General features: G+C 36.7%; 1 protein-coding gene across 5 annotated transcripts in view; it reads right to left on the reverse strand.

The window, feature by feature from the left end:
• RAPGEF2 (Rap guanine nucleotide exchange factor 2) overlaps positions 1-27654 on the reverse strand; it is a 185509-nt gene that overhangs the window by 75334 nt on the left and 82521 nt on the right. For 4 of the 5 annotated variants that reach the window (XM_064710757.1, XM_064710758.1, XM_064710755.1 and 1 more), the window contains exons 5-7: positions 14229-14304; positions 11947-12114; positions 9291-9308 (exon numbers count right to left, since the gene is read on the reverse strand). In XM_064710757.1, coding sequence (XP_064566827.1) covers positions 9291-9308; positions 11947-12114; positions 14229-14304 — 262 coding nt within the window. The remainder of the gene's footprint in view (positions 1-9290; positions 9309-11946; positions 12115-14228; positions 14305-27654) is intronic. The other variant, XM_064710756.1, reaches the window with a different exon arrangement.

Genomic DNA, 27654 nt, shown 5'->3' on the forward strand with positions numbered 1-27654 from the left:
TCAGTACTTCAGAAGTGGAAAAAATGTATTATGTCAGGATAGATGGAAGTTTTTCCCAATGTTTACAAAATTTTCTCACGTTGGTGTAATGACTACATTTAACAACGGCATATTAATTACATCAGAGAAGGTGAGAATGTGTTTTCTGTTCTTTAGCTGGGGAGAAAAGCATCAAAGCTAAACAGCAGACACACTTTTAAGGTCAAGAATCATGATGCCAAGCATACAGGAGAAGCAAGTTGTCTTTACCAGATCTAAACAGCACTTTGACATCCATACCTGCTGGGGACAAGGTTCACTACTGAGATACAAATCAGTCCACTGTCTTGGAGGAAAAACAAACTAACAAAATATCCACAAAAACTCTCACATATCATCATGTCCATACCAATTTCACAGCAGGAATCCAGAGACACAAGTCCTTCACTTATGTGAGGCAACCCTAAAATTTCACATTCTTTGTTGTAGAACAATGTAGAAAAACTTTAAAGAAGGTGGATGACTGCATAAGTCTTCCATGTGGTATCCTACTGCTTCACTGTTCAAATGTAAAAATAAAACTCAGATATTTTTCTGAGGCCAATCAACTGTCCACATTCTATATTGTTAAGGTCATTAGTAGTTCCATTGAAACCTGTTCCCTGAAATACACTGACGTATTTGCATTGCAAGGATGATTGTTGTGGCACAGAACTGAATGTATCTGAGACCAACCAAGGCAGGGGAACAATTATTTAATGTCCCAATATGAAATATTAATGGATTAAACACAAACAAACCCCAGAATTTTCAGTCTCCTGTAAATGCTAGCTGGTATTCTGTCATTTCTTGTTGTTTATTTATTCATTGGATGACTTCAGCAGTAGTGAAGGGGCAGTAGTTTTGTTCTAAGCTTATACAAAATGCTTTACTGAGAGCAAAAAGGCTGGTGAGGGGCTTGGAACACAAGCCCCATGAGGACCAACTGAGGGAGCAGGGCTTGTTTAGCTGGAGAAAAGGAGACTCAGGGGTGACCTTATCACTCTCTACAGCTCCCAGAAAGGTGGGTGCAGTCTCTGTAGGTGGGGGTCGGTCTCTTTCTCCAGGCAGCAACTGACAGAACCAGAGGGGACAGTCTCAAGCTAGGCCAAGGGAAATATAGGTTGGATATTAGGAAAAAGTTTTTTACAGAAAGGGTGAAAAAGTACTGGAATGGTCTGCCTGGGGAGGTGGTGGAGTTGCCATACCCGGATGCGTTTTAAAAAAAAATGGATGTGGCACTCAGTGCCATGGTTTAGTTGAGGTGTTAATGCATGGGCTGGACTTGATGATCTTGAAGGTCTCTTCCAACCTGGTAATTCTGTGATTCTGTGTGTGATTCTAACAGTTTCTTACTTAGAAGTTTTAAGGGAGAATCTGAAATTCTGTTCAAGGTGCAGATGTAGATGTGACCAGCAGAAAGCCACCAGACTGCCTGTTCATCTTTTTAAATGTGGACTTGGACATCTCCCAGAGTAGCTTACTACTTATCTCTGGTGGTTTGAGGAAGTTTAACTTTGAAAGAGCTGGTTGTTGTTAGAGAGAATTTTTACTCACTTCAGCTGTCTGTTGGAAGGAAATAACTGGTTTTTGTCTCCAGCCATAGTCTCATGCCAGGAGACTCTCTGAAGAGCCTACTCCAGGGGTTCCCAATTAAAATCAACACTGAAGAGTTTACTAGTGTAAGATCATTTTCTTTGGGGAGAACTCCTGCCTTGTGCCCTTGCATATCCTCTCTTGTGTAATGCACCATGCACTAACACATCTTGAGAGCTTTGTGCCCTGCCTCTAGCAACTGAACAGAAATAATTTATACAGATCTCTTTATCAGTAACAAACCCATGCAATTTCACATGTCCTTTACTTTAAAAATAATTATCAAGCAAAATGAGCTAAATTGGTTTTATATAGGAAAGAAGTCAAACCACGACACCATATCCTTCAAATAAAGAAAACTTAATATAAAAGTCTAAGAAATGCCCTTTCCTCTTCCCTAATCAAATAAATCAGGAAGTCAACTACCATCACTTGATGGATGTCCCATTTTGCAAATGCAACACTATATTTTTTTCCCTTGGAATTACAAGATCAGCTACCTAGATACAGAAGTGTTAAATAAAAATAGGTAGAAGTATAGCTGCCAGACTGAGTTTCCCTTGTAATTTGGTTCTACAATGTTTTGTATTCCAAGAGTGGTGTCAGAATTCTTACTTTTTAAGTGGTCTTTTGTGCACCACAGATCATTCTAAAACTTGAAAACCAGTTAGTTGCAGGCCTTTCATTCACCAATTAGTGTTCAAGAGTAATACATGATTTAGAAGTAAAAGGAAGGAAAAGTAAAATATTTTACATTGTAGGACATGCATACACACTTGCATATAAAATAGTGAAAAAGTGTGAGAACACAACATGTGTAGGTTTTCTGCCAGGCTCATCAACAATACACATAACACCTGCCAGCTGTTCCAGCTTCACGTTAAAACTTTACTGTCTGAAAATTCAAATATAATTAACACTAACTACTCAAACCTAAAGCCCAGCTCCTAATACCCATCACACATACAACAGAACACTAATGCTTAAACTAGACCTTACATTCAAAAAAAGGGTTTTTAAAGGAAAAAAAAAAAGTTTAAAAATTTTTCTATCAGAAATGTGTGAATACAAGGAATTTAAAAAGTGCATAAAAAGTATGTCTACACAATAGGGTGGTGAAGGATAGGGAAAGAATTCACAGACAAACCTTGTGGTAAATTCAAGGTAACTACCTGCTTTACTTAGGACTTGTCAGCTCTCCCAAAATGAACTGCTACTGAATGAAGGATGCAAGCATGGATAATGGCATTTGCACTCAGCAGGATCTAGCCTGGACCCTGTAATACACACATCTACCCAATAAAGTTGAAAATGTGGTTTACTCACCACACATTAGACACACTCCAGCACCTCAAAGTGCTTTTTGTAGTGAGAGACCCAAAACTGAACAGAGGATTCCAGGAGTGGCCTCACCAGTTCTGAGTACAAGGTGACAATCACTGCTGATCCAGGCAAAAATGCCATTTGCCTTCTTGGAACCCGGATCATTACTTTTTCCCCGTGTTTCAACTCTATTGTTGCTTAGAATATTTTAACTACTAAATTTGTTAATTTTTTTAAAGCTTTGAAATTCACTCAGCAAAATGATAATTTGAAACTAGTCAAGTCAAATACAAGGCTTTATTAAAAGTACTCAGAAATACCTAATAATATTAATAATTTTACCTTTAAGTCACTATGTCAAGCTCAGGTCACATAACAGTGGCTCAGATGCTTGGGAAAAAAATGAGCTGAGAGCTTCTTTCCATCCTTTAGTGGGCAAATAACTGCACTACTACAATCACTCATGATACTGGTCTGTACAGAAACGCCAGCATTGAAAGGATCTGTAATGGCATTCCACAAATATAATATGACAGATCCCATTTCACCATATGTACTTTATAGACAAACAGTGTTTCTAACTGAACAACCCCATTCTAATGAGGATATCCTTTTACACATGTATATATTTGCTTTTTTAATTTTCCTCAGCTCTAATCACAGAATCTGCTGAGTTGGAAGAGACTCAACAAGGATCATAGAGTCCAATTGCTAGAAATAAAATATTTGTATTTAGTTACATTGTGCAATGATCAATTTAGAAAAGAGTTATGTAAAATCCATTTTTTCTGCTGCATGAACAACTTTATGCTTTGATGACATACCTCACATTTGGTTTTACAGCCTACATCGCAGAAAAACAATCTTTTATACAGTATTAAAGAGTACATCACAAGTCAGTATCAGCAATAAAACTGTGCCACTCTAGAAAATCTAGGCTGTCATTAACCAAAGTTTTACATATGTGTGGTCATTGTCAACTCTGCAAGCTGTAGACAGGACCCAGTGCATTAATATGTCAAAAAAAAAAACCCTCAGAAACATTACTGACACTTCAGTTGCAGAAAATACTGCATGGCTTCAATGTTTCTCTCAGTTTCCACTTGTAATCACAATTACAAATCCAGTTATGACATCAATGTGAGCCCTTCCAAAGGGAATGAAAGAATAGTAAATCCCAATGGACAGAGTTCTGCAGTAAGGATGATGTAATTTATAAAAATAGACAACCTCTGACAGAAGCTGCAAGTTGAGTAAATAACACTGCATGTCGTTAATTTTGCATTAGCTTGCCAGTAGTAATTACTAAAAAGATGATGAACTAACAATTTTGCTTTGCTTTGGGTGCTACACAAAATAAAATTATAGTATTGCTCATATATTAATAATAAAACAAAACTTAATACATAACTTGAAAAAGTAACAATCCCTTACAACAGGGGTGAAGAAGAAAGGAGGCTGTGAGGCTAAAAAGGTGGTGTTTTGCCAGAACACAGGGATGGGAGTTACTTATTGTCATTATAACATTACCAGTGGATGCTCCCATGAAGAAACATCCAACTTCCATAAAAAACATGGTTACCATGAGCTGGCCAAATCATCTCAAACAGTTCACATTTCATTTGTAGTGTTTCACTTCAAAATGTACCTAACATGTATAACACAGTTACACTGTTCAGGAATTAATGCTACTGGATGTGTTCAAACATACAGACTATGTCTATCTATTTAGTATTTTGTATTACTTCCCGTTATGATGTGCACACCAAGGTCAATTGCAATCATGAGCAGACCATCACCATCATGGAATAATAAAAGCAGTTGCTCTTGCAATTACACACTGGATTTCGTAGATGAAGAAAAGCGACTTAACAAATACCCTTCCTGGTAAAAGGACACTTGCACTTGGCAGCATTCAGAACTAGCCCTTTTATTAATGGAACAATCAATACAGTGTATTTTACTTTCATGAACACTAGAAATGTTAAATGAATTATTTTATACTGTTTTGTTATTAATAGAGACAAGTTTGTATGGGCAAACAAGCATGCAAATATCTATGCTAACATGTTTAAAACTGCATAGCATGCTACTTCTCATGAGCAATACTCTGCAAATTTAGGTGTGTACCCAATTATGGTTTTCTGCTGACATTACTTAAATTAATTTGTGTCATAACCAGGATCAGAGTGACTTCAGTTCAACTTCTATTTAAAAATAAAGGCAATCTTCTTGCTTTCATTTTGCCTAAGCCACAGAGGAGAACCTTCTCAGTTTCCTTCCTCTTCACATTTTTCCTCTGTCTGGAGAAAATCAGCTACCAGCAAGTTCCAAAATCTAATCCATTTAAATAGGTCCAGGTACCATCACTCATACAAGCCTCTAAAGCCAAAACCTTTGAACGTCCTGCACTCCAAACATTTCTGACAACAGAGTCTGTTTGTCCCCACTTGTTTCTCTGGGCACCGTTTTCCTTTGTAAATATACTTGCAACACTTCTAAAGTCAAAGATGCTTTAAAAATTCTTTTTCCCTCCAACCTCTCCACATCCTTTGCACCTTTTCACAAAGTCAAGCTTTCATTGTGTCTATCACACTTTTCTTGCCCACTGTCCCGTCAAATAATTTTCTTAGACGTGGTTCTTTCTCCCTAAAAGCAAGCTTTTCTTATTGTTAATGTGAATAATCATAACTAAATCTGCTGTTTGCATTTCGTTTTAGTAAGTGATCTTGTATTAGAATGGAAGTTCTACGTATTTCTAAAAATCATCAGAACCATTAAAAGCTGCAGCTATTTACAGGCTTGAAAGATTGACAGTGTTCCTTTAAACAGATTTATTGTAGACTGGGTATCTGGCAACCACTTCTACTGACTCAAACTAATTTAAAACAAGTGAAATTCCACAAGACAACTAAGTATGCTGTGACACTGGAATCATTTGACTACAGAAAATACAATGCACTAACTTGAATACAGTTTATCAAGCTACTGCAAAGTCCACACTGTTGAAAAGCAAGTACATGTGAGCTACTTCATGATCACATGTGTGGTCCATGGGAAGACATGCTGCAACATGTATTTTACAATATAAGAAAACATGCAGAGAAGCAATGGTATATTGATGGTTTTGAAGATTAAACCTTATCCCAAGTTATACTGGACTTCTCCAACAAAGTACAAAAAATTGAATCAACTTCTTGAAATTGTCATCTATGTTAACAACCAGAAGACACTGCTTGTCATCTTATAAACTTCCATATCGCTTCAGTAGCCAGACACTGAATAAAGGAAAACAACCAGGGTTTTGCATCTAATTCAGGCAGGGAAAAAATATTTTTTTTTTTTAAATCTTTCCTAAATGTAGCAATATGAAATACAACATTTTATAATATCATTTTGCAGACAAAAGAAAGGTAAAGGCAAATTAGTTTCATAAAACAATCTGAACATACATTTTCAATCCAGGTATTTTAGATTCTTGGCAGACAATGGGAATCCAAACCTTTTCAGAAAAAAAAAGGCTACTTTGCCAATGCTTTACACTATTAGTTTTAAACGAAGAAAGGAGCAGGAAGAAAGTTTTCTACAATTTGCTGCTAAATGAGTATGCTCTTATCCTTTTCTAAAAATAGCACACACACACACAAGAAAAGCTTGAAAAAACTCTCATGCTTATTTTTTCAGGGAGCCATGGCTGCAGATCAGATTTGACTCAGCAACATTAGACATGGTAAAATTTCCAGCCCTCCTCTCATTCACATTTTCAGTCAACTCCTTCAAATAAAATCCAGAAGGAATACTCGTCTGCCCTGAACACATCTGACAGCGCTCCACAGCAGTGTGTGAGGATGAAATTGTTACATGCCTGTAACTGGCGTGGAAGCCGGGGTTATCGATGGCTCTGTGCCCACCACTCTTTTCTTTCCAACACCGGATAAAGGGATTGTCACCCCCCGTGAATCTCAAGCTGAATGGGATAAAGAAGGCTACTAAAGGCAGAGAGCCCTTTTGCAGTGATTTCAGCAGCTGGCTGACAATGCACTAGCAGCAAATTTCATAAGCCTGTTAACTAATTCAAATCTAGAGAGATGCACACAGAGTAAAACACCTCACACCATCTCTCTGTCGGGGCTATCTGCAGGTGTTTCAGCATTGTTCTTACAGGCCTACCTGCATCTCTTTAAATACACCCCAGTAAGATTTGATACTTTGCCTTTAGCGAAGACTACAGTAAAGACTAGTAAAAGCCCACATCTCAGTTTACATACCAAGTCTAGAGAGACACACACTATCACAAACCAGGGAGTTACAAATCACTGCTTGTGATCTCTATGTCACTAAAGAACAGCACCTTATTTTGGACAAAGTGATTTTTCCTTTATGAGCTTGTGTCAATTTATGCCAAATATTCCATACATTATATAGCCAGCTCAGCAACACTCAGACTGAACATGACTTACTCTTCACAGATGCATTGAAGTAGCCACAAAGTTTACTGGCAGTAAGATATTACAAGAAAGTCTATCCTTTATTAAAATCATTCCACATGTGACTATTCACTTTAAAGTATATTAAAAAGACCCAGCACAACAAACAACAGTCTAAAGCTGAAGTAAAGCCACGTAGGTTCTCAGAAGAATGGGTTCACACTTGTTTCAGTCAAATCACTCTAAACAAAGGCTTTGCACTGAAAATATGATGTAGCCTTAAGTATACATACACACAGAATGAAAATCTACATTCAGGAGTTAAAACCCTATTTCTGCTATTAAGTAAGGAGGCATTAACACTAACCTAGTTAAAGATGTTTCTGACACATGAGAAGCACAAGCAAACATCTTCTAGATTCATTTGAGAACAGCTCAAACTTATCGGCTTTAATTTTTCCTTTGCAAAAAGGAACTGATCAACTTTACCAAACTATAAAGGTGGTAAAAAAAGGGATGTCATTTTATCTGTGTGGTAAAACACAATAATTTTATTTCCATTTGCAATGAAGTTTCTAATTTCCTTACCCTAGAAACCACCAACACTTGTTCTAAAAGTAATATGCCTGAGTACCAATACTCAACATTAGATTTCCCATCAAATGACCTTTCAAACATTAGGGTAAGTTATAAAATAGTAGAGAGTCTTTCAAATTCCTACCATAATTTGAGAAGTACATTATCGCCCTTAAACATAGTGTTTTAGTAACCATAGGTTACTCAGAATCATGCCACTAAAAAACTGGGGAGGACTGGTCTGAAGGCAAAGAACTGGGTTCCTAAAAGAAGTGTACTATACACTTTGAAGGAAGAGAACAATTCGGCCCAGAAATCATTTGTCTATGATACTGGAAATATATTGAAATTTGAACTCTCTAAGTGTTTTAGACAAATGAATTTAACAATGTGTCACAGAAGGAACTTTTAAAATAAACACATTTCCTGGTAAAAAAATAGCAGGAAAATAGACAAAAGCAATGTTTGAAGAAAGGGAGAATTTTTAACCCAAAAAAAATTAAGTAGTTTCAATTTGTTTTCAGCTCTATCACAAGAGATTTCTTAAGCATAAAAGTGGGGACATTTGACAATTTAATAATACACATTCTTATCAAACATTGTATCTGATGGATGCTCAGAATTTATTTTGGCATGGACAGGCACAACTGCAAATGCCCCTTAAGTTTAAAAGATGCCACTCAGATCTTCAGATCACTTGAGGATATCTGATATCAGGAAAAACGTACATATTTTGTTTGGTTTGGTACCATTCCAAGATACTTGACTTATTTGGGCACCTTCTTCTCCCTAGCTTGGCAAACCTGTGTTTCAGATAATGGCCATTCAGACATACTTTGCCCAGAAAATCCAGCCTCGTTATACTGAGTCAGTAGAAACCATCAGAATGGAAGACAAGCAAGAAACACCATGGCAAAGCCTTTTTAGTTTCCTTACTGCACATCCTGTCACACTCCACTTCCCCATTCTACTGACATACAGGTACTAAACACGGGGCCAATTTTTTAAGTCAAAATCAAAGATTAAGTCCTCTGAGCTATGAAGGAGATACTTGAGTAAAGCACCTGCCAGACACTAAATATTTGATATACACCCTTTGTTTATAGTTCTAATTTCCTAAACATCAAAGAATGCCAAAGCGAGGAAGGTCAATCAAGCTGTGTAAGAGACATGGTGCTGTCAGTAAATTTCACAATTACACAGGTATTTTTACATCACAATGAAATTGCTGAACTATCAAAGCAAAGGCTACAAGGCAATTTTAGTCATAATGTCGCGTCAGTATTATGGCACCACACCGCAAACCCACGAGTAAATTGTTAGTGGACCATACACAGTAAGTTACAATACCTGAGGTTTAGTGCATTCCTGTGAGCCAAAATGAAATGAATGCCATATAGGAGGAAAGGAAAAGATGAACATTATCAGACATGCCATAGTACATTCCACCACTATGAAGATAATGTTAAAATCATGTTAATGAGGGTCCACCATCCCATATAAGTTGGCTCTACTGCAGAAAGCCATGCTGCAACTGAGAGCACTGCATTTAATTTTTAATTCTTGAAAAGCACATCATGCATTTCATGTCTGCTTTTATGCTATAGAAAACTTTCTTCAGAACATACTGTTTGAACCTTCTGAAGAAAAGCATTCAGAGCCTACTGCAAATAAAACATAATTATTTATCAACAACCAATACAACAATTCTACATGCTAACTCTATGGATTTAAGGTAAAACAGACTATAGGAAAATTACACATTGTGAAGATTTTGAGGATAATATAAAAGCAGCTTTGTTACTTTGAGTCTTCTATATGTAACACCTAAACTAGTACACATGCACGTGGAAGAGCAAACTTGAAAAAAATTGTATCATATTAATCCTTTTTCAATTTAATTTAATGCTTTCATCTTTTTTTATCAAAAATTTAAAAATTAAAAACAAAAATAACACCCTGACAGATACTGACCAAAGAATGGATGGGCAACAAGTCCACAAGATATGTGCTATAATATGTCTTAAATTCCTATGTATTTCCCAAAAAATCCTGCTTTTTTCAATTTTTCAAGAAATTAAGACCAATAAAATGAGGTCAAATGACATAAAATAGGAAGGGCTAAAAGACAATGCAGCCTGTAACACATATGGTTAAAGCAATAGAAGTAACATTGCTAGTGGAAGTGAATGAGGGAATAATGTCTACAAGATCACCAAATACTGTAAAAATAGGAGGAAATGGACCAGCATGAAAAGTCACTAAAATGTAGTTAATACATTGTGAAATTCATTTGAGCTTATTTGACTCTATTTGCCTTGATAAAAATAATAAAGCCAGACATAAGTATTATAATACACTTGAAAAAGCAACATTTTACTGTAATTATTGTAAATTTTACAGTTTATTTGGCAATCTCTTCCACCTTAATATGAAATCTTGCTTGCAATGGATTTCCCAGCACATAAACAAAAACCATTATGAATTTGCACAACAGAATAGCACAGGATGGACTTTTGCTTTTTAGTACCAGTTAAGCTTACAAAAACTCATCAGGCACACCTGAAGTGAAATTTATACAACAGGCAAGGACCTACAAATGCAAATGGCACTGTGTAATCTAAATATTGCCCTTCTAGAGTTAGGTACAAATCATACTACCACTGTTTGCTAAGCACAACACACACATCTAAATAATATGAACAAAAGTAATTATTTCTGTAATTCCTACAAAGTACAATACCACTTTTTTTCCCCCTCCAAATACAGGCCAGTAAAATGATTTATTTTCAAACCAAGTCAACTGGCTCAATTCACCTTAAATCTAGAGGCAATTAAAACTGCACTGAAAATTAAACCATTAAAAGCTGTTGTATAAACAAAACCAAATTGTTGGCATAAAATGTAATTATTCGAGTCATGAGGAAAAGCCTGTATAATTAACAGATGTAATCAAACATCTACACACTTATAGACACACACTGAATATACAGTGAACTGGCAAACAAGTCAAGGAATAAAGGGTAAGGAAAGAAAAACTGAAAAAGCTAACAAGTGCATTGTACCAAAGATGGCATTTTAAAATCACTAAAGCTCTCATCCTGCAAATTTATGTGTATATGGCTTACACTGTACAAAATTCAGCCCATGGAACTCAATGAGATTAAATATGCACAAAGTCATTTATGCCCATGCCTTTATGGTTCTACCAGATTTAGGGCTTAAAGAAATAAATGAGAGCCAAAGACAAATAGCTTTTCCCATATTTTGCTCACAGTTGTAATCAACACAAAACAAACATATTAATCTAATAGAGCTTTTCTCAGTTTAAAAGCCATATAAATTATTTCATGGAAAAAGTTTTAATTATTAGTTTATTTTCATCTCAAGAGAAAGTCTGAAAACATATGTAGATTCCCTCCCTCATCACCAAAAGCAATCAAGTAAAATGACCAAATTATTTCCTCCATGATGGGCCAACTACATAGCTCACTAAAATCCAAGTATAAAGGGCAAATACCATCAGAAGTTCATTTCAATTTCACATTTCAGTTCTCGATTCCAAAAAGAAATGACAGATTTAATCCAATTTGGTGTACTGCCATGCAGCACAGTCCTTTTCAGGCAACACCTGTTATCACATATGTGAATGAGTGCTTCACTAACTGACCTTTTAACACAGTACACTGAACTAATTCTACTGTAACTTAATAGAAAAGGAAATGAGAGCAGAATTTCCTTAACAATTTCCCATAATGATTGGAACATTAAAAAATAATACACGACATTCACAGTCATAAGAAACGTACTTTCAACTCCGAACTGAGATGCAAGCTGCACACACGTTCACGCACTGATGGAGCCACATTCACAGTTATTTTGAAGGGAAACCTCCCCACAGAAGCACACTTGAAAGATACCAGCAATTTTAGTAATTTTGACCATGTTATTTTCAGTAGTTTTCCTATCTATGACTTGTTGTGAACCATAAACACAGACAGCTTACCGTATGGTAGCCTCTAGGAAGAGGTGGCTTCCCCACAGGATAAGGGTCAACAGTGTCAATAATGGTTTGTCGCTCCCCTTTCTGGTTGATTTTCCTAAACCTCCTTCGAGATTGCCTGTGAGATGCTTGACGCTGGAAATATTCCTCATTTTCTTCCATGTAATCAACCTACAAGAGATGCAAGAGAGTGTGTCTTTTCCCACATGACAGAAAAATGTTTCCCTCTTTGAAACAGAAGAAATCCTATTTTCAAAAAGCAGCAGCCAGCTTTGAGTTTGCTGTATTTTCAGCACTAAGTGTGAAATCACTGCTAAAAAAGTAATAGAACAACATTAGTATGGAAAGGATCACAGAATATGATCACTTTTCAAAAATGACAGAAGAAATATCAATACATTCCAGGAAGAAAACTGGTACAAGAGAACACTTGCCTGTTTCCCTATTGACATCTATTCAGCATCTTCCCTAACTGATCCATGGCAAAAGCTTCACTCTTCAGGCAGGACTGGTTTTATTATTTCAAATATTTTGAAGGCATAAAAGGATTTCTAATAGACTGGATTTGTGCATTAAAAAAAACCACTTCAAAACAACAACAGGGAGAATAAAAAATACCTATTAGGTATATCCTAGTATAAAATTAGTCTGCTCAGTTTCACTGTCTACAGAGTTTGAAGACTACTTTACTACACAACAGTATGCTGACATAAAAATATCTGAACTAATAATTCTGGTTTTCGCAGAAGAGAACGATCTTTTTGCAGTAATTTGGCTGAAAATCAACATCTCTTCCGTGTTTACCCTACTAATAGAAACCTTACTCGAGTTATTTGAGACTAACAAGGAAATGAAGAAAAAAATCACAGCTTCCAACATTGACTATATAGGGGGATTCAGTTAATTCCTGTTACTCAATTCCATCCCTCAGGATGAGAGATGAGGCACCTCGCAAGGTTCCTGCACATTTTTCAACAAGGAAATGTTAGACAAAATACTCCTATGAATCTGCAGCTTATCCATGTCAGAAGTGTCACACATCAGTCAGCCCAAGTGACAAAGCACAGCCTTCAGTGCAGTAACTCAAATGGATGAGCACAGCCCCTGGTTCACCACAAGAGCAGGCAGTGTCTATCCCCTCTGCAGGCAGGATCTGTTTCACGTCTGACACCTTCACACTCACACCCTGCTACACCTCTTGTGTGCCCAAACAACTCTGGGATAGGATTCTTTCTATTCAAAGTACAATTGTCCCTTTGAGAGCCTGAGTGAAGCATTCAATTTCATCTTTCCAGAAGTGTGGCAGTTCCATTTTTTGGCAAACACTTGCCTCTGACCTGACATTATCCATCAGTCAAAAAAATTTCCCGTTGTTCAGTCATCTCCTTTCCCAATACCTTATCTTTATACCACTCTCCCTCATAACTTAAAAACAGAATGTATGTGAAACAGGCAGATGTTCACACAGCTACAACCAGTGAAATTGTATACTTCTAGAAAACAGAACAAACTGTTTCCTAAATGGTTTGATGCAAGCTACACAAACTGGAAATAAACAATCCTAAAGTAATACCACATTTTCCTGAGCTTCCACAAGTTTTACAGAAACTGCTACTTTTTAGGAAAAAAAATGGTTAGTGTCACAGTCTATATTTAAGCTACCTACATGGCTTAGATAATTGTCATGCCTCTGTGATGAACTGATCTGTATCTCTGTGACAGAGAGAAAAAAAAACTAGCCCACCAATTCTGCATTTGTTCAGATGATGTGCCCTGAGGTGTCAAATAAAACTTTTAAGCCTGTGAACCCTCAGAGACCATGTTCTGCCACTGGACTACAGCAGATGCTGCTAACAAAATACCCTCACTTGCACCCAGAAAGGTTGACAAAATTTAAAAACATTCAAATTTACTCTTAAAAACCTGAGACAGTTGAAATTAAATGTAATTCAAACATTACTTAAATTAACCTGAAATTAATACTTTAAAGCATCTAGGTTTACCAATAATAATAATGAAGCTGTTTCAAAAAAACAAAAAAACAAAAAAAAAAAAACCAAAAAAAACCCAACAAAACACAAACTATTCTGCCACCACAAGAAAACTTTAGTTTTACAAGAAATCTGAAAATGTAAATGTAAGAACAATATAAATTATAGCTATGACATCTCATATTTATTAAAATATCATGTAGAAACCAGAAAATCATAAGTCTTATTGGAAGCTGAAGTGTTACCAAAGCTGGTCTGTAAAATTTGAAAGCAACTGACTGAAAATATTCTTACCACAATCATTTCAGAAGGCTCTAAAACAATGCATTCACATCCACGTCTGAAACTGCCAGCAGAACGCTTGCCAAAACTGAAAAACAAAAATATTTCAGTTAGAAAAGAAATCAGAGCTATAACAGAATTCAAAAGCATATTTATATCTTAGCCAGATATTGTAAAGCAGAGGAAAAACATACATACCTGTGCACAATACAAGTTTCATGCATATGTCCTTTGACAAGTAAGTGAGACCCAAGGACACTGAGAGCTGTCTATTTTGTATTTACATAGTTCCCTAAGAGTATTTGCTAAATAAGTCTATTAGCACCAAAACAAGTGTCAATCAAGAGCTGTCTACTGAAGAGGCACAGTTGATTCTGAGCTGCACTAGAGTTTGATAGAGTATCTTCTGGCATTACAGTATTAAGTTACCTAAGCTATCTGCATTTCTTTAACAAACGCTAACTGGCACACCAAAGAAAGAATTAAAAGGCTGACCAACTTCAGTTAGCTCTTTTCTACTTTAAATGAATTAATAAAATAGGAAAATGAGTGTATTCCCAAATTAAATAGATGAGGACAAAAGGTTGTTCTGGCCTTTCACAGACATTCTCATCATAGTGGAATAATTAAGCATAATATTTTGTTCCCTGTAAGAAAAAGCTGAAAGGTTTTTTGGTTTGGTTTTTGGAGTGCTCTGCCCATATTAGATGTATCTGTGCACCCGCAGGGTTCACTGCAAAGAATCCTCAAAGTGCAGATGTAAAGGTGGAGAGCAGAGGACCAGTACATGGTTCAGAGAAATCCAGGAGCTCTACACTTCGATTCTCAATCATACACCATCAGAGTGGAAGAAAGGCATCCAGCTAAAGTTTTATGTCAGGGATGTGTGATTCTTCCCCTGGGTACAAATGCCAGGTCAATGCCAGACCTTTCCCATTGCAGACTGGAGGGCAGGACAGACAATAAAATGCCTGCAACTTCAGGACCTCTCCAAGTTTGCTGTAACCAATCCACTCTAAAATAGCTGAAAGCCAATATAACTATTTGGCCTTTCCCTTTCTTCCACTTGGCACTGTGCAACCGACTTGGGAACCCTTCCTGTCTGAAGCCCCCAGGGCAACATCTTGAAAAACAAACAGAACTCAACAAAACTTCAACATCTGAATTTTAACCAATGCTGGCATGCGGCAACACACTGAAGGTACAGAGTTTGTGAAGGACAACTCTTTTAAGCTTTATTTCCTAACTCACAACCTGCAGTTCACACATCATTCAGAGCAGTCTGTCTAGGCAGTTCATATCTATGCTCCTGTCCCGCCTGGCCGTCGGTAGAAATGAACAATTTAACTGCTACCCCAAAGGCTAATCTCTTGACAACAGCACATTTATAGGCTCAAAAAGAAGGCAGTCACATATTGAAAAGAAATGCCAGCTGTGCTTATTCATCAAAATAATAATCGCATTTAATGGTACATGGGACTTTTACAATAGAAAAAATTTTCCAGAATACTAGGCCTCTTGAAAAGAAATATTCAATAAAGAAGTCTCTGAACAAAATGCTTTTTTTCCTGGAGGCAAACACATGCTTCATCCTACAGTCCAGCAACCAAACACAGGTTTCTTTACTCTATGATACCATCTTGAATTTTATGCAATTTCAACTATTCTTAAAGACAGCAGAAAATTAAGCCAGTATACTGATTCATTACACTGTTGTACAAGTGTCAAAACTTATTTTCTCAGCCAATAATCTGATTCATACCACAGCTTTTCCTTACAAACAGAAAGGAGAAGTAAAGAACAGAGAAAGTAAATCAACTCTATGATTGAAAAACGAAAATGCAAAAAATGTTGATCAATAAGTCAACTTATTTGATACTCTACTTGGAAGTACACAGAAATATTCTCTTCCCACTTAGAAAACACATATTGCTGTATTTTTGCCAACTCATTTTTGTAGCCTTGGACCAGGACATCTCAGAGAAAGCACTGATTTCAACAAAAAAAGCATGTACACTTTTCAACTCCACCTTCCTTGCTCCTCTATTGCTGTCTGTAAGTATCAACTTGAACTTCTGTCTGTTGCTAATTGCTGCTGACATGCCAAAGTTTCAAGCTTTGGCAAACAGAGTAAAAATAAAAAGCTGTGTTTTGGATGTGCTTTTCTATTCTTGAATAACTTGTTTAGATTTCACCTTTGAGCACCAGAAGTAGTCAACATATTAAGACAGAAGGCATGAATTCAGTTACTATAGAGAAAATTCTCAATTTCTGCCCCCAAATAACACTCTGGCTTTCACAGCAAATAACTACGCCATTCCCGGACTATTCAGACTCCTATGACAGCACGAAATTTATCAGAGCAGACAGTGCATCACATGTATATATTATCTTTGACCAAAGATCACAAGGCACTTCAGGCTGTAAACAAACTCTCTAAACTTTGTGAAGTGCTGTAAGAAAGAAGACAAGTAAATCAAGGCACAAGAAAGTCAAATGACCTTTCAAGCGCCGCAGTTCTCAGACGGCCACACCAGCTAAACCTCCTGACTTCCAGTCTCTGGTGAAAATTCATCACCAGTGAGGAATTCACATAATCAGTGAAAATTAGGGAACTCTCTTGGCACTATCCACTACATCTGGGCACATCAGAATTGTCCATCTCTGACTGTGGTAGAACATCCATCACGACAGTGCATACTCTTTCCTGCAGAACCACACTTGAACACAGGTTTTTTGTTGACCTGCAGCTCTGAGAAACAACTGGCATCAAAGCCAGTAAGTTGTATCTGAATTAATTTACCAGAGTTTCCCACAGGAGCAAAAATAAAAGACCAATAAAAAAGTACTTCAGTGAGAGTCTTCTCCAAAACACCTAGCTGCAGCAACCAGCCACTCAGTAGAGGAGGCCATCAAAAAAACTCTATTTAATTGAAGAAATGTTATTTGAAACATTAGTATGCAATAAGAAGCAGCAAATATCCAATACATGTTACAATCAGTTTGCTGAGCTGATAAAAAAGTCCAAAATGTAAAACCTTGTATAAAATTCTTTATTATAGTAATGTAAGGCACTGGAACAGTTGCCCAGAGAAGATGTGGATGTCCCATCCCTCGAATTGTTCAAGACCAGGCTGCATGGGGCTCTTGAGCAACCTGGTCCAGTGAAAGGAATCTCTACCCATGGCAGGGGATTTAGAATTATCTGATCTTTCAGGTCCTTTCCAATGCAAGCCACTCTCAGAAATGCCAGCAGAACAACTTCATATAAGGAACCACAAACAGGCATGTGAACTGGCTTGTGGGATGTCAGGTACCACACAGAAACAGTACCAAGCAAAAAAAGCTTCAGTGGAAGAGCTGATTATCTTCTTAATATCAGCTCTACTCCAGTAACTTTGACTAAACAATATTTACAAAATTCTGATGCCAGACTTTCCATAGAAAGTGAGTTTGACTACCCAGATTTCTCACAAAAAAGTCAACCTGAGTACTAGCTAGCTAAAGTACAATGTAGAGAGCCTTTATTAGCAGGTTTCAATAGGTCAGGGATTTGACAAATTTACTTCTTCCCTTACCATAGGGTGAGATAAGCCTGTGCATACAGACAGCATAAGCTTAAATCCCATTTTTGTTTTTAAAATGCAGTAGAGAATTTTACATTATATACACTTCTTATGTGGTTGTATCATACCATTCCATTTAAATCCATGTCTTATCAAGTCTTATTAATTTTGACTCCTAAATACAGTTTGTTTGCAACTATTAAGGCAATGGTACATCTGAAAGAATCACAGGTTTGCAACTATTTTCTCTAAATCGGTGATGAGCATAAGAGAATTTCACCAAAGGAAGATGAAGCAGTTTAAAGGTATCTTTGCAATTGTAGCTGTCAATATGGGATGCAGAAGGTATAACAGTAATTTAGAAAGCCAGAAGGGCTGCCTGGTCAGGATATTGCTGCCTCACCTAAATTCCCCAGAGAACCTTGTTTTGCAGCAGCTTTTCCAACACTTTTCTTCCCTACTACCAACACAAGCTCTGACTTGACATTCCCCAAGTATTAAGCTTCACAGATGATTTCCTCAGTACCTGTCCCAGAGATAATTTCACTTCTGGAGTCCTTTTCTATCATAGTACTTGTATTCACATAGGGATACTGAATGCATGATGTGAATATAAACCTACTTTAATCAAAACAAAAAAAATTATAACAACACCAACTACCCCTCCCTGGAAAAAAAAAACAAACAAAAAGCCCTAACCCAAACAACTATGTAAAGATATATAAAAATATTATTTACAGGAATCTACTTTATAGTGGACAGCCAGGTATTTTCCCCAAGCAATTTCTCCCTAACTACATTATTCCTTTAATGAATTGACAAAAGTCTAATTTCCCACTTGACTATTTAAAAACATTATTTCCAAATAAAGTCATTAGTATTAAAAAACCCTGTTTTTTCTCACTATGTATTAAAAGCAGGTATTTTAACCCATGTAAGTAGTTTACAATTTCATTTGCATTTTAATGCATTCTTAAATTGAATTTACACTGATCAGAGATGACAGTTCCCCTATCCATAAGTGTATCTTACTACACACATTTCTCAGCTTACAACTTGTTATACTGAAAACATACATAGTTGGCTAAAGAACAGAGGTTTCAGTTTTCAGGTCTCATGCTTGTTAACAGAAGACAAGTTTTAAATGAAAATTAAGGGGTTTGATGTTTCCCAAGTTTATATTCTCATTTTTCATTAGAAAAACTCTTTACTATTATGAAACTACAGTAGTTTAAATGTGCCTATGGCTAGCAAACAACAACACAATAATTTAGGACCACAGTCTGCATTTATTCCCCTTCAAATTGAATAGATTTGCTAATAAAACTAAACAACAAAGTACTTCGATAAATGAAACATCTAAAGCCACAAGCAAAACACGCATTTTTATAAGCACTTACACACAGAGACAGCCAAAAACTTGCAGGTATTGAGGTGACTTGTTCTATTCTTTCTCTTATCATCATGACATTGGAGGACAAGGCAGTTTTCTGCAGACAAGACCCATCCATTTCCCCAGGTCCCCAGACATCCTCACACACGCTCACACAGATGCTCTCTCAAAGCTCGCAGGAGAGGCAGCAGCTACTGAAGAGGGAATGTTTCTCTATCAGCATTCAGCCCTGTCCCCTCACCCTGGGCCTCCACATTCCTGTTTTCACGTCAACCCAGCTCCCAAATGGAAAGTTATTTCTCAGCACTGGAATGTAAATGCATTCATCAAAAGTGATGCAGAATGTGAAGGAAACCTCACAGCAACAAGAAAAGGGTTTTCAGTGTTAAGCCCTGTTCTTTTTCCCTCTTAAAAATCAGAGATCACGCACATAGAAAATTCAATTTCACTAATGACAATTTTGCAAAAAGGACAGACAAAAATTTAGGGTTTCCTCTACAATGTAATCTTAACTTTTATTTATTTTTATATTCCCTATATACATTAGCTTAAGGTTTTAGTAAAACTATTTCTAAGTCTCACAAAGATAGCTCCACAAAGTATGGTCATGTCTGTGGTGCACATTCTTCAGCAAATAATAATAATACTGTTATAGCTTTATGTATATGTAATTGGAATATTTTGAACAAAGCTGCTGGTTGAGAATCTATGTAATTGACACTTGCTCTGAATAAAAAAGAATTTTCTATTTAAACAAGGTGTACTGAAAGGAAAAATACAAGTAGCAAATTTTCTTGTTTCTCAATTTCTTAGAATCATATAAGGTATATGTAAGCAAGGAAATTAGTTCAATACAGATTTTGCTGCTTTTTTTATAAAAAAATTACAATATAAATAAAGTAGAAATGTAATGGATGATTATTGAAATATTTTATTCCAAAACTCCAGAAATCAAGATATTAAAAAATTTTCTTTGTTCTGAAGTTTTCAAATGGTAGGTACAATAGGTTTTATATCACTGATGTGCAGTATTTGCCAATGCAGAGCATCTAAATAAACATGGAGATTAAAGTAAACATTATCCTTCCCCACCTTCACTGCAACCAATCTCTTTATCTGTGCAAGACTGTATATGAATAAATCCATAAGCACAAGGCTATGCACAGTTCAGTTCAGTTTCTCAAGCTTTTAACATATTCATGATAAAAATGGATCTTAAGTTACATAAACCCAATACTTCAAAGCACTTTTTGTGAAAATTACATTGCTTCAATTGACACCTACATTTAGAAAAAGCACAGAAAACTACCAAAATGAAATACAGAGGTATTGCATGAAGCATATTTAGAATTTGAAGTTATGTAAGCCAAAGTGTCTTCATTTGCTCTTAGGTAGCCATCACCATGAAAATGCTATTATTACCATCACCATTTACATTCAAGTGCTATCCACTTTATTTCCAATCTTCCTTCTATCATCTGGTTCTCAATATCAGAGCAGAGAGGAGGCCCCATCCCACTGGATGGATCATGAGCTGCATGTCCCACCTGCACACTCCACTTCCTCACAGCAGTGCCACCACTGACGAGGTCATGGCAGGCACCTGCTTTCAATCACTGCATCAATTATTATCTGATGATACAGAAACAAACATGAGCAGAATGTCTGCTCTCCAAAAAATCCTAAAATCAAATCTTGACCTAATAATCAACATTCAACTAGCAACAACATCAAAATGTTAGTTAGATTTAGTTGTAAAGCCAACCAGTCACACTGAATTCCTTGATGAAATATAGAGCAGTAGTAAGTAGACATCTAGAAGGGAAACACAATGGGGACTATTTTTTAGCTCTCATTTAGAGAGATAAGAAGGGATGCAGGAGGAGAAACTTGACTGAATCTTTTCCATTAAGAACTACCATATTTCATTTTGGTGTGTGCAGATCAGAATGAAAAGCATCCGTCCCTCTATGTGGTTTATTCTAGCTAGGTTTCTTTATTTAAGCTAGGTTTAGCCGGGTTTCACATCAGTGTGCTCTGAAACCCAGACCTCCGTCCAACTCATCCTTGCCAAGGAAAAAAAGAAAGTTACAATTAAGAAGCTCATGTACATGCACAAGCCATTCCCAGGGGAAGGCATAAGTGCTCTGATGAAAACTAAATTTGGCGTGGCCATTTTCTGACCCCTCAGAAAAAAGGCAGAGCCCGTCATGCATGCAGAGCCACTCTAACGTGAACAGCGCTCCACTGGGATGAGGCAAGGGAAGGAAGGCAGCAGGGCTTCCCCACACTTAGGGCTGCACACTGCAAACTGCGAAAGAAAGAGTTTGGCAGCTGAAAGACAGGGCATCTTTATACAGAACATCAAATTATCTGATAATATAGGCTGACTTCTTTGATTCTCGTTTGAATTAGTGCCTGTCTTTTAGGAAAAGCAAGTAAAGATGCAAGGGAAGCCCAAGCTGTTTTTGACTTATAGTAACTATTCTTTTTAATAAAAATGTATTGGTCATCTGCATATCAAAATAATAAGTAGATCAGGGTTTTGTTTTTCCTTCAACTTATTTAATTCCTACAACGTTATTCTATTTATAGCACTCTTTTTAGCAAAAGCAAGTTGCTGCTTTACAGAAATGCTTTTCAGCTGAAAGGAAAATTGAGATGCTGGCAAGTTGAAGAGGCATTTGCAGAACTGTCACTACTTGCAAATCCTGGAGACATGAGCTCACTGCATACCATGGATAAGGATGATTAGGCTTATCCAATGTCACAGGATAGCTTAGGTGTTTACAGTCCCAGATACAACAGCTCATGTGTCAGGGAAGGGACTCACTTGCGATATCACAGCTAAGTACACGCCACTTAATAATACCTGGGAGGAGTGTTTCACAAGAGAAAAGGGCCTGAGACATCCCTGCAGCTCCCTGCTCCACCAGGGACCCAAACCCCCTGCTGCCTGTGGGGGAAGAGCAATCATGGTGCCAAGGATAATAACCCAGCAAACAGACAGAGAGAATGCTGCATGACTAACCAGGCCATATTAAAACTACAGAATAAGCACATTTATAGGAAATTAACGCTTTAAATAATTCCTGCTAAAAATGTGTAGAAGCTAAACTCCAGCTGGAAACTTTAGTGAACCTCTTCAGTGATTTGAACACTTTTAGTTAGCATCCTTACAGATGACAGACTATAGTGCTTTATCTATGTAATACTCATAGGGATTTAATTCTTATGCAAATGCAACCCAGATCAGAGGTTGCATTAATCTGCTAATTTATAGCTGACTACTGAAAACACTTCAAAATAAGTTCCTGAAAACACACAGTGAATAATTTGAAATTAGCTAGATTCTAGAGGTTTGTTTCCATACAAAGTCCTCTCAGTCAACCCTGAAGTATGTGATTTATGATCTTCACACAGTTTTTCTTTTACAGCAGATTACTGTTTTGAAAAGTGAGGTTAATTTTAAAATTTCACCTGGTTACAAGAGTGAATATGGTAGCAAGTTTGACTAGTTTAGGTAGACAAATTAAGTAATTGTATAAAGTTTCACATTTGTTACTTTTCATAATGTGACATCAAAACTAAAATAATAAGCTGAAAAATGGTTTAAAATCCCACATGAAAAAGTGCTTTTAAGAATAACAAATTGTTTTGTAAATTTACTGTAGAAAGGGTAGACTCTCAGGGTCTTCATAGCAGCAGGTAATCCTGAATACTTTTCAGAGGAGAATACCACTTAGTGTTCCTTTACAGCCCTTTTACATATACCACACTAAAGAAACATTTTGGCAGCATTCTTCTGTTGAATTCAAGATCTATGTTCACAGACTAAACATACAATTATATAAACAAACAAAACTAGAACCTACTAGTAGAGGCAACAACAAATTTAGCTTGTTCCAGCAGTTCAGCTTTGCAACCTATCTAGAACAGAAAGCTTGGAAGCAGATACCTCATCAGCACACCTGGGGATAGATCCTTCTTTGGGAAAAATTACCCTTATTTTAGTTTTAAATTAGAAGTTCTCATATTATTTTATCTCAGAAAACATTCAAAGATGAAAGGTTTTTTCCTAACCTACTTTTTATCTTATTCTTTCAAATAAATAAATAAATGAATAAATGGTTTGAATAAAGACAGCTTTGCTTATGCTTCATGTCAATGACGTCTGTGTTGCCATGGAGACTGCTGTGACATCACAAGATCTACATAATGGTCTCAAAGAATGAGAAGTTGTTGGAAAACATTACTTAAGAGGCAAGACCTTGTCTAAACACAGCTTGGCTTATTAACATTCATGAAATTCATTAAAACAGAGGAGTATTTTTCCAATGTCACACAAAGACTTTAGATGCTAGTTTCTAAATGAAGACTTTTTGTATTGAAAAATACATAATAAGCATTTTTTACGTCCCCCTAGACTTTATATACCTAGTTAAGGTATTATAAATTTTCATGTTTTTTTGAATTACTAAAATAACTTGACACATCCTCTAGGTTTTTAGAAGTAAAACAAGACCATGTACATTGACACTTTCCACACACACACTTAACTCATTCAATACAACTAATTCATTCACATGGAAAGCTAAACACTTTCCTTCAACAACAAGTTTCCATAAATTAGTGTACAGAACTGATGTATTCAAGATACATATGTATATTTGTGAATGAATAAACAAAGTAAACCAGTGGAGTAGGAGTGACAATTTTGTTTTAGTTATTTATATCATAATTTGAAAATAAATTATTCCTCATTTGAAATGTTATACCACGTCTTGTACCCCTAGATTTGTTTTTCAGAAACATTTGGAAGTTTTAGTATCAACCGAAAGAAAACTCTCAGACATTTTCAAATCTTCTACAATATGGAGCAACATTTTGTTAAAAAGACAATTTGTGGAAGAATTACAGTAGTGGAATCATGCTCAGAATCAAGACAATAATTCTAATTCCTCCAAATACACAAGTAAACATCATCATTACTTCAGCTTATCTAGATGGTTGTTCAACAAAATTAAGTTTATGAAAGTCTAGATCCTGAGAGGTTCACACGAGGCACAGAAAAGGCAGTGTCCTCTGTCCCCTCTCTCTGCCTGCATATAACTTCTCATTTTGGTATTCTTTGTGCTATTTTTGCACACAGTTCCTTTTGTTTTAATTTTGAGGTAAGCAATGACCAGATTACTTCAGTTCATTACACTTCCAAAACTTGTCCAGAGATCCTGAGAGCACATAAAACAAACAGGGTCTTCTTTTGACCTCAGCAAGAATCCTATAATGCTGTTTTCCCAAGTAACTGAGCGGGGCTTTGATGTTTTGCAGGTCTGTACTACAACTCAAAACCTTAAGTACTATTAAATTGAATCAGAGCAAATCTTAAATCAGAAGGAAGAGATTACATAATAGGACATAATATCCACTGTGAAAAGGCAACTATTTTCTACAGACAGATACCTATAATTAACAATGCAAGCAGTAGCAGATACCCTGATGTAATGGGTCTCACATTTAACTTTTAAATAACCATTTACTTTATTATACAGAGAATTTTCTCCTACGTAATTTCTCAAAAAGAGCTCTCAATTTTTTTTCTACATCCCCATTTGTATGCAAGCAATTTATTACAATTTCAGAAAACAGCTATTTAATATTAAAATCAAAACTGAAATTTTAGAAAGAAAATTTCAAAGTGAGAGTACAGTTGAAATAAAATATATCACATAATTATAATGTACAGAAGAGCAGTAAAAGCAAAAACAAAGATGAACAATGTTTTCAAGAGTGTTTAGATGTTGCTCTTAATGACTTCAAATTGCGACATGCTCCATTAGAGACCCTAATGCTGAGTTTAGGAAGGTGCTTCTAGCCAATGAGACACAAAATAAGCTAAAAAGAAGAGTCAGCAATGAAACCATACTGTTTCAAGGCCAGCTTTTACAGCAGCAGATTTTAGAAACCAGACAATCAGCTAAACAGCACCAAAATTTTTGAACAAGAATAAAATGTCATCAGGAAAGGAATGTTTCCAGTGGAATTAATCTTTTTTGCACCCAGATGAATGGGTGGGGGAAGATGATAAAAAAAAGTCCAAAAAAACCCCCACCATTATTCCAGCATATTTTTTTCAAAAATTAGTCAAAATTTTAACCCAAATTTTCTAAGATTTCAAGAAATGGGATCTGATACTTGGTATCAGTCAGAGTCATCAAAGATTACATTGCCTCTATCAGCTACCTTAAAGGATTCTCTTTTCCTCTCCTGCCTTTCTGCTCAAAATTATGCCCCATGAATCTAGGTTCTTAAACTCTTCTGCTTATTTTTATTTTTTCCTTATGGTCCTTTTCAGTTACTTTGAGCTGTTAAGATACATTCATGCTTATAAGATAAAATCTACTGCCTGTGTTATCTTAGATTTTGTTTTTCATTGGCAATATCCCACAGAAAAATTTTCATTATACCTAATCTGTAAAGTAAATGCAAAAAATAACCTAAATTGGTTCACAGGCAAAACTCTCCAAAAAGCAGTAGTCTGGATTTATAGTGCTGAGTACTTTGTTTCTATGCTCTGTATCACAAGTGCCATTTTTTCCTTAGAGTAGATACTCTTCATTTTTAAGTATTTTCATAGAGCTGCAGTTTCAATGGGGAAGATAAACAGCACTGAAGTGCATAAAGCAGAATGTAAGTAAAGCCTAAATACTTATTTAAATGCACTGACAGTGGCATTTAAAAGTGGCAGGAATTGTCATCTTGACCCAGCTTACAATCACCATGCATGAAACTATGAAACACCAAACCCAAGGATCTCAAATCTGCAAGCTCTGCACCACCAATTAACGGTGTCTCCCCTATGGAAAGCATAAGAAATTCTTGTGAACATTCCACAAATGTCCCTGAGCACCAGAGGTGATCCAGACCTTCTCAAACCCAATGTCAGGTCTTTCACATAGAAAGAGGCAGAAATCTGCAGCTGTAAGTTTATACATCCAGAAACTGGTATAAGGTTTGCATTTGTGAGAGCTCCTGAAGTTTGCTTTTCTCCTACCATGGGCATTTCCATCCCTGAAAGCCTCCTTCTCCTGAAGAGGAATCAAAACAACTCAGGCTCACTGAAAACATATCCAGGTCATTTGACACTTTCGGCTTCATTGTTATCTTGTCATTACAAACTTGGCAGAAAGCCTGGTAGCACCAGACACACAACGCTGAATTTCTATTTTTGTTTTCAAAAGATGCCAGTGTAATAGATTAAGTCCCTTAACATTTTATCAGCTCCACAAAAACAAAATTCCAGTAGCACTGAAATATGACAGGAACAACACCAGACACCAGCCAATATCATCATTTAGGAACTGTCCCCTCTTCTATTTCCCAACACCTCAGATACTGTCATGATCAGCTTCAGACCTCAATAAACTCTTCAATTACTCAGCAGAAGAGAAGATGGATAGGATAAAGGATAAATTAGCTGTAAAAATAGTTTCATTCATTCATATTCAAAGAAGCCTGTACACCATTTTTTTCAAACTCTAAGGACACTTTTGGGTGACATGTAGCCTGTGCTCTGAATCACAAATTTTGCTGAAATAGCAGGCAACATCACAAGGCCCATCAATTTATGGCTCAGCTAATTCAACTCAGCCAGAGCTGACTGTGTCTGAAGTGATGAAGTCAGACTCACTTGAAACCCTCCCCACATGCCCTGCCACCCCTCAGGGGGCTGGGCTCAGCCACAGCCCCACGGCAGCTCCGGCTCCTCCAGAACCTCATAGGGAAGCCTGCAGTGACCCACACGAGCAAGGGCTGGATTTCACTGGCAGCACTGACCATCATACCAACAGACGAGCAACTTCAAGGTAGATGGCCAGATCAGGCACTCCCAGTAAAATGCTACCTCTTGTAACCAAGATTTTATTTTCTCTAGGAGCTTGAGTCTCAATAAGTAAATCAGTCACACTGTGCTGGGATACACCTAATTTTCTGCTTGCAGGTAACAGTAAACATCTCCCTCCAAAAGGACAAATGCAGTCTTTTGGGTAAATGCAGACAGTACAAAGCAATTAGTGTTTATTTCTCAATGTCCATTTAAAGTTCATTGTGAGTAATTCATGATAGCCACACAGTCATAAATGGACTGACATCACTACTACTTCCAGCTTCCTCCTTCAGCTCATGAGCTCAATCTTTCCTAGATTAAACCCTAACATCACACTCCTGCATGCCTCAGTTTCAATTGATGGGACTGAAATGCTGAACCAAGGCATTCAAACCAGAGGACAAGGCAGCAGGGGGGTCAGCCCACAACAATACCACACTCTCTGCCTTCCCACCAGCCCTCAGAGACAATCATGAGCATGGCTCCAGAACACCACCAGCTTGATACAGACACCAGCACCACAAACAGGTCACAGGAAGATTCAGCAGCAGCAAAAAATAAAGTTTTCTATTCAAGACAGAGTTTCAAGGGCAA

Source organism: Zonotrichia leucophrys, chromosome 4 (genome assembly GCF_028769735.1).
Source record: "Zonotrichia leucophrys gambelii isolate GWCS_2022_RI chromosome 4, RI_Zleu_2.0, whole genome shotgun sequence".
NCBI classification, from domain to species: domain Eukaryota; kingdom Metazoa; phylum Chordata; class Aves; order Passeriformes; family Passerellidae; genus Zonotrichia; species Zonotrichia leucophrys.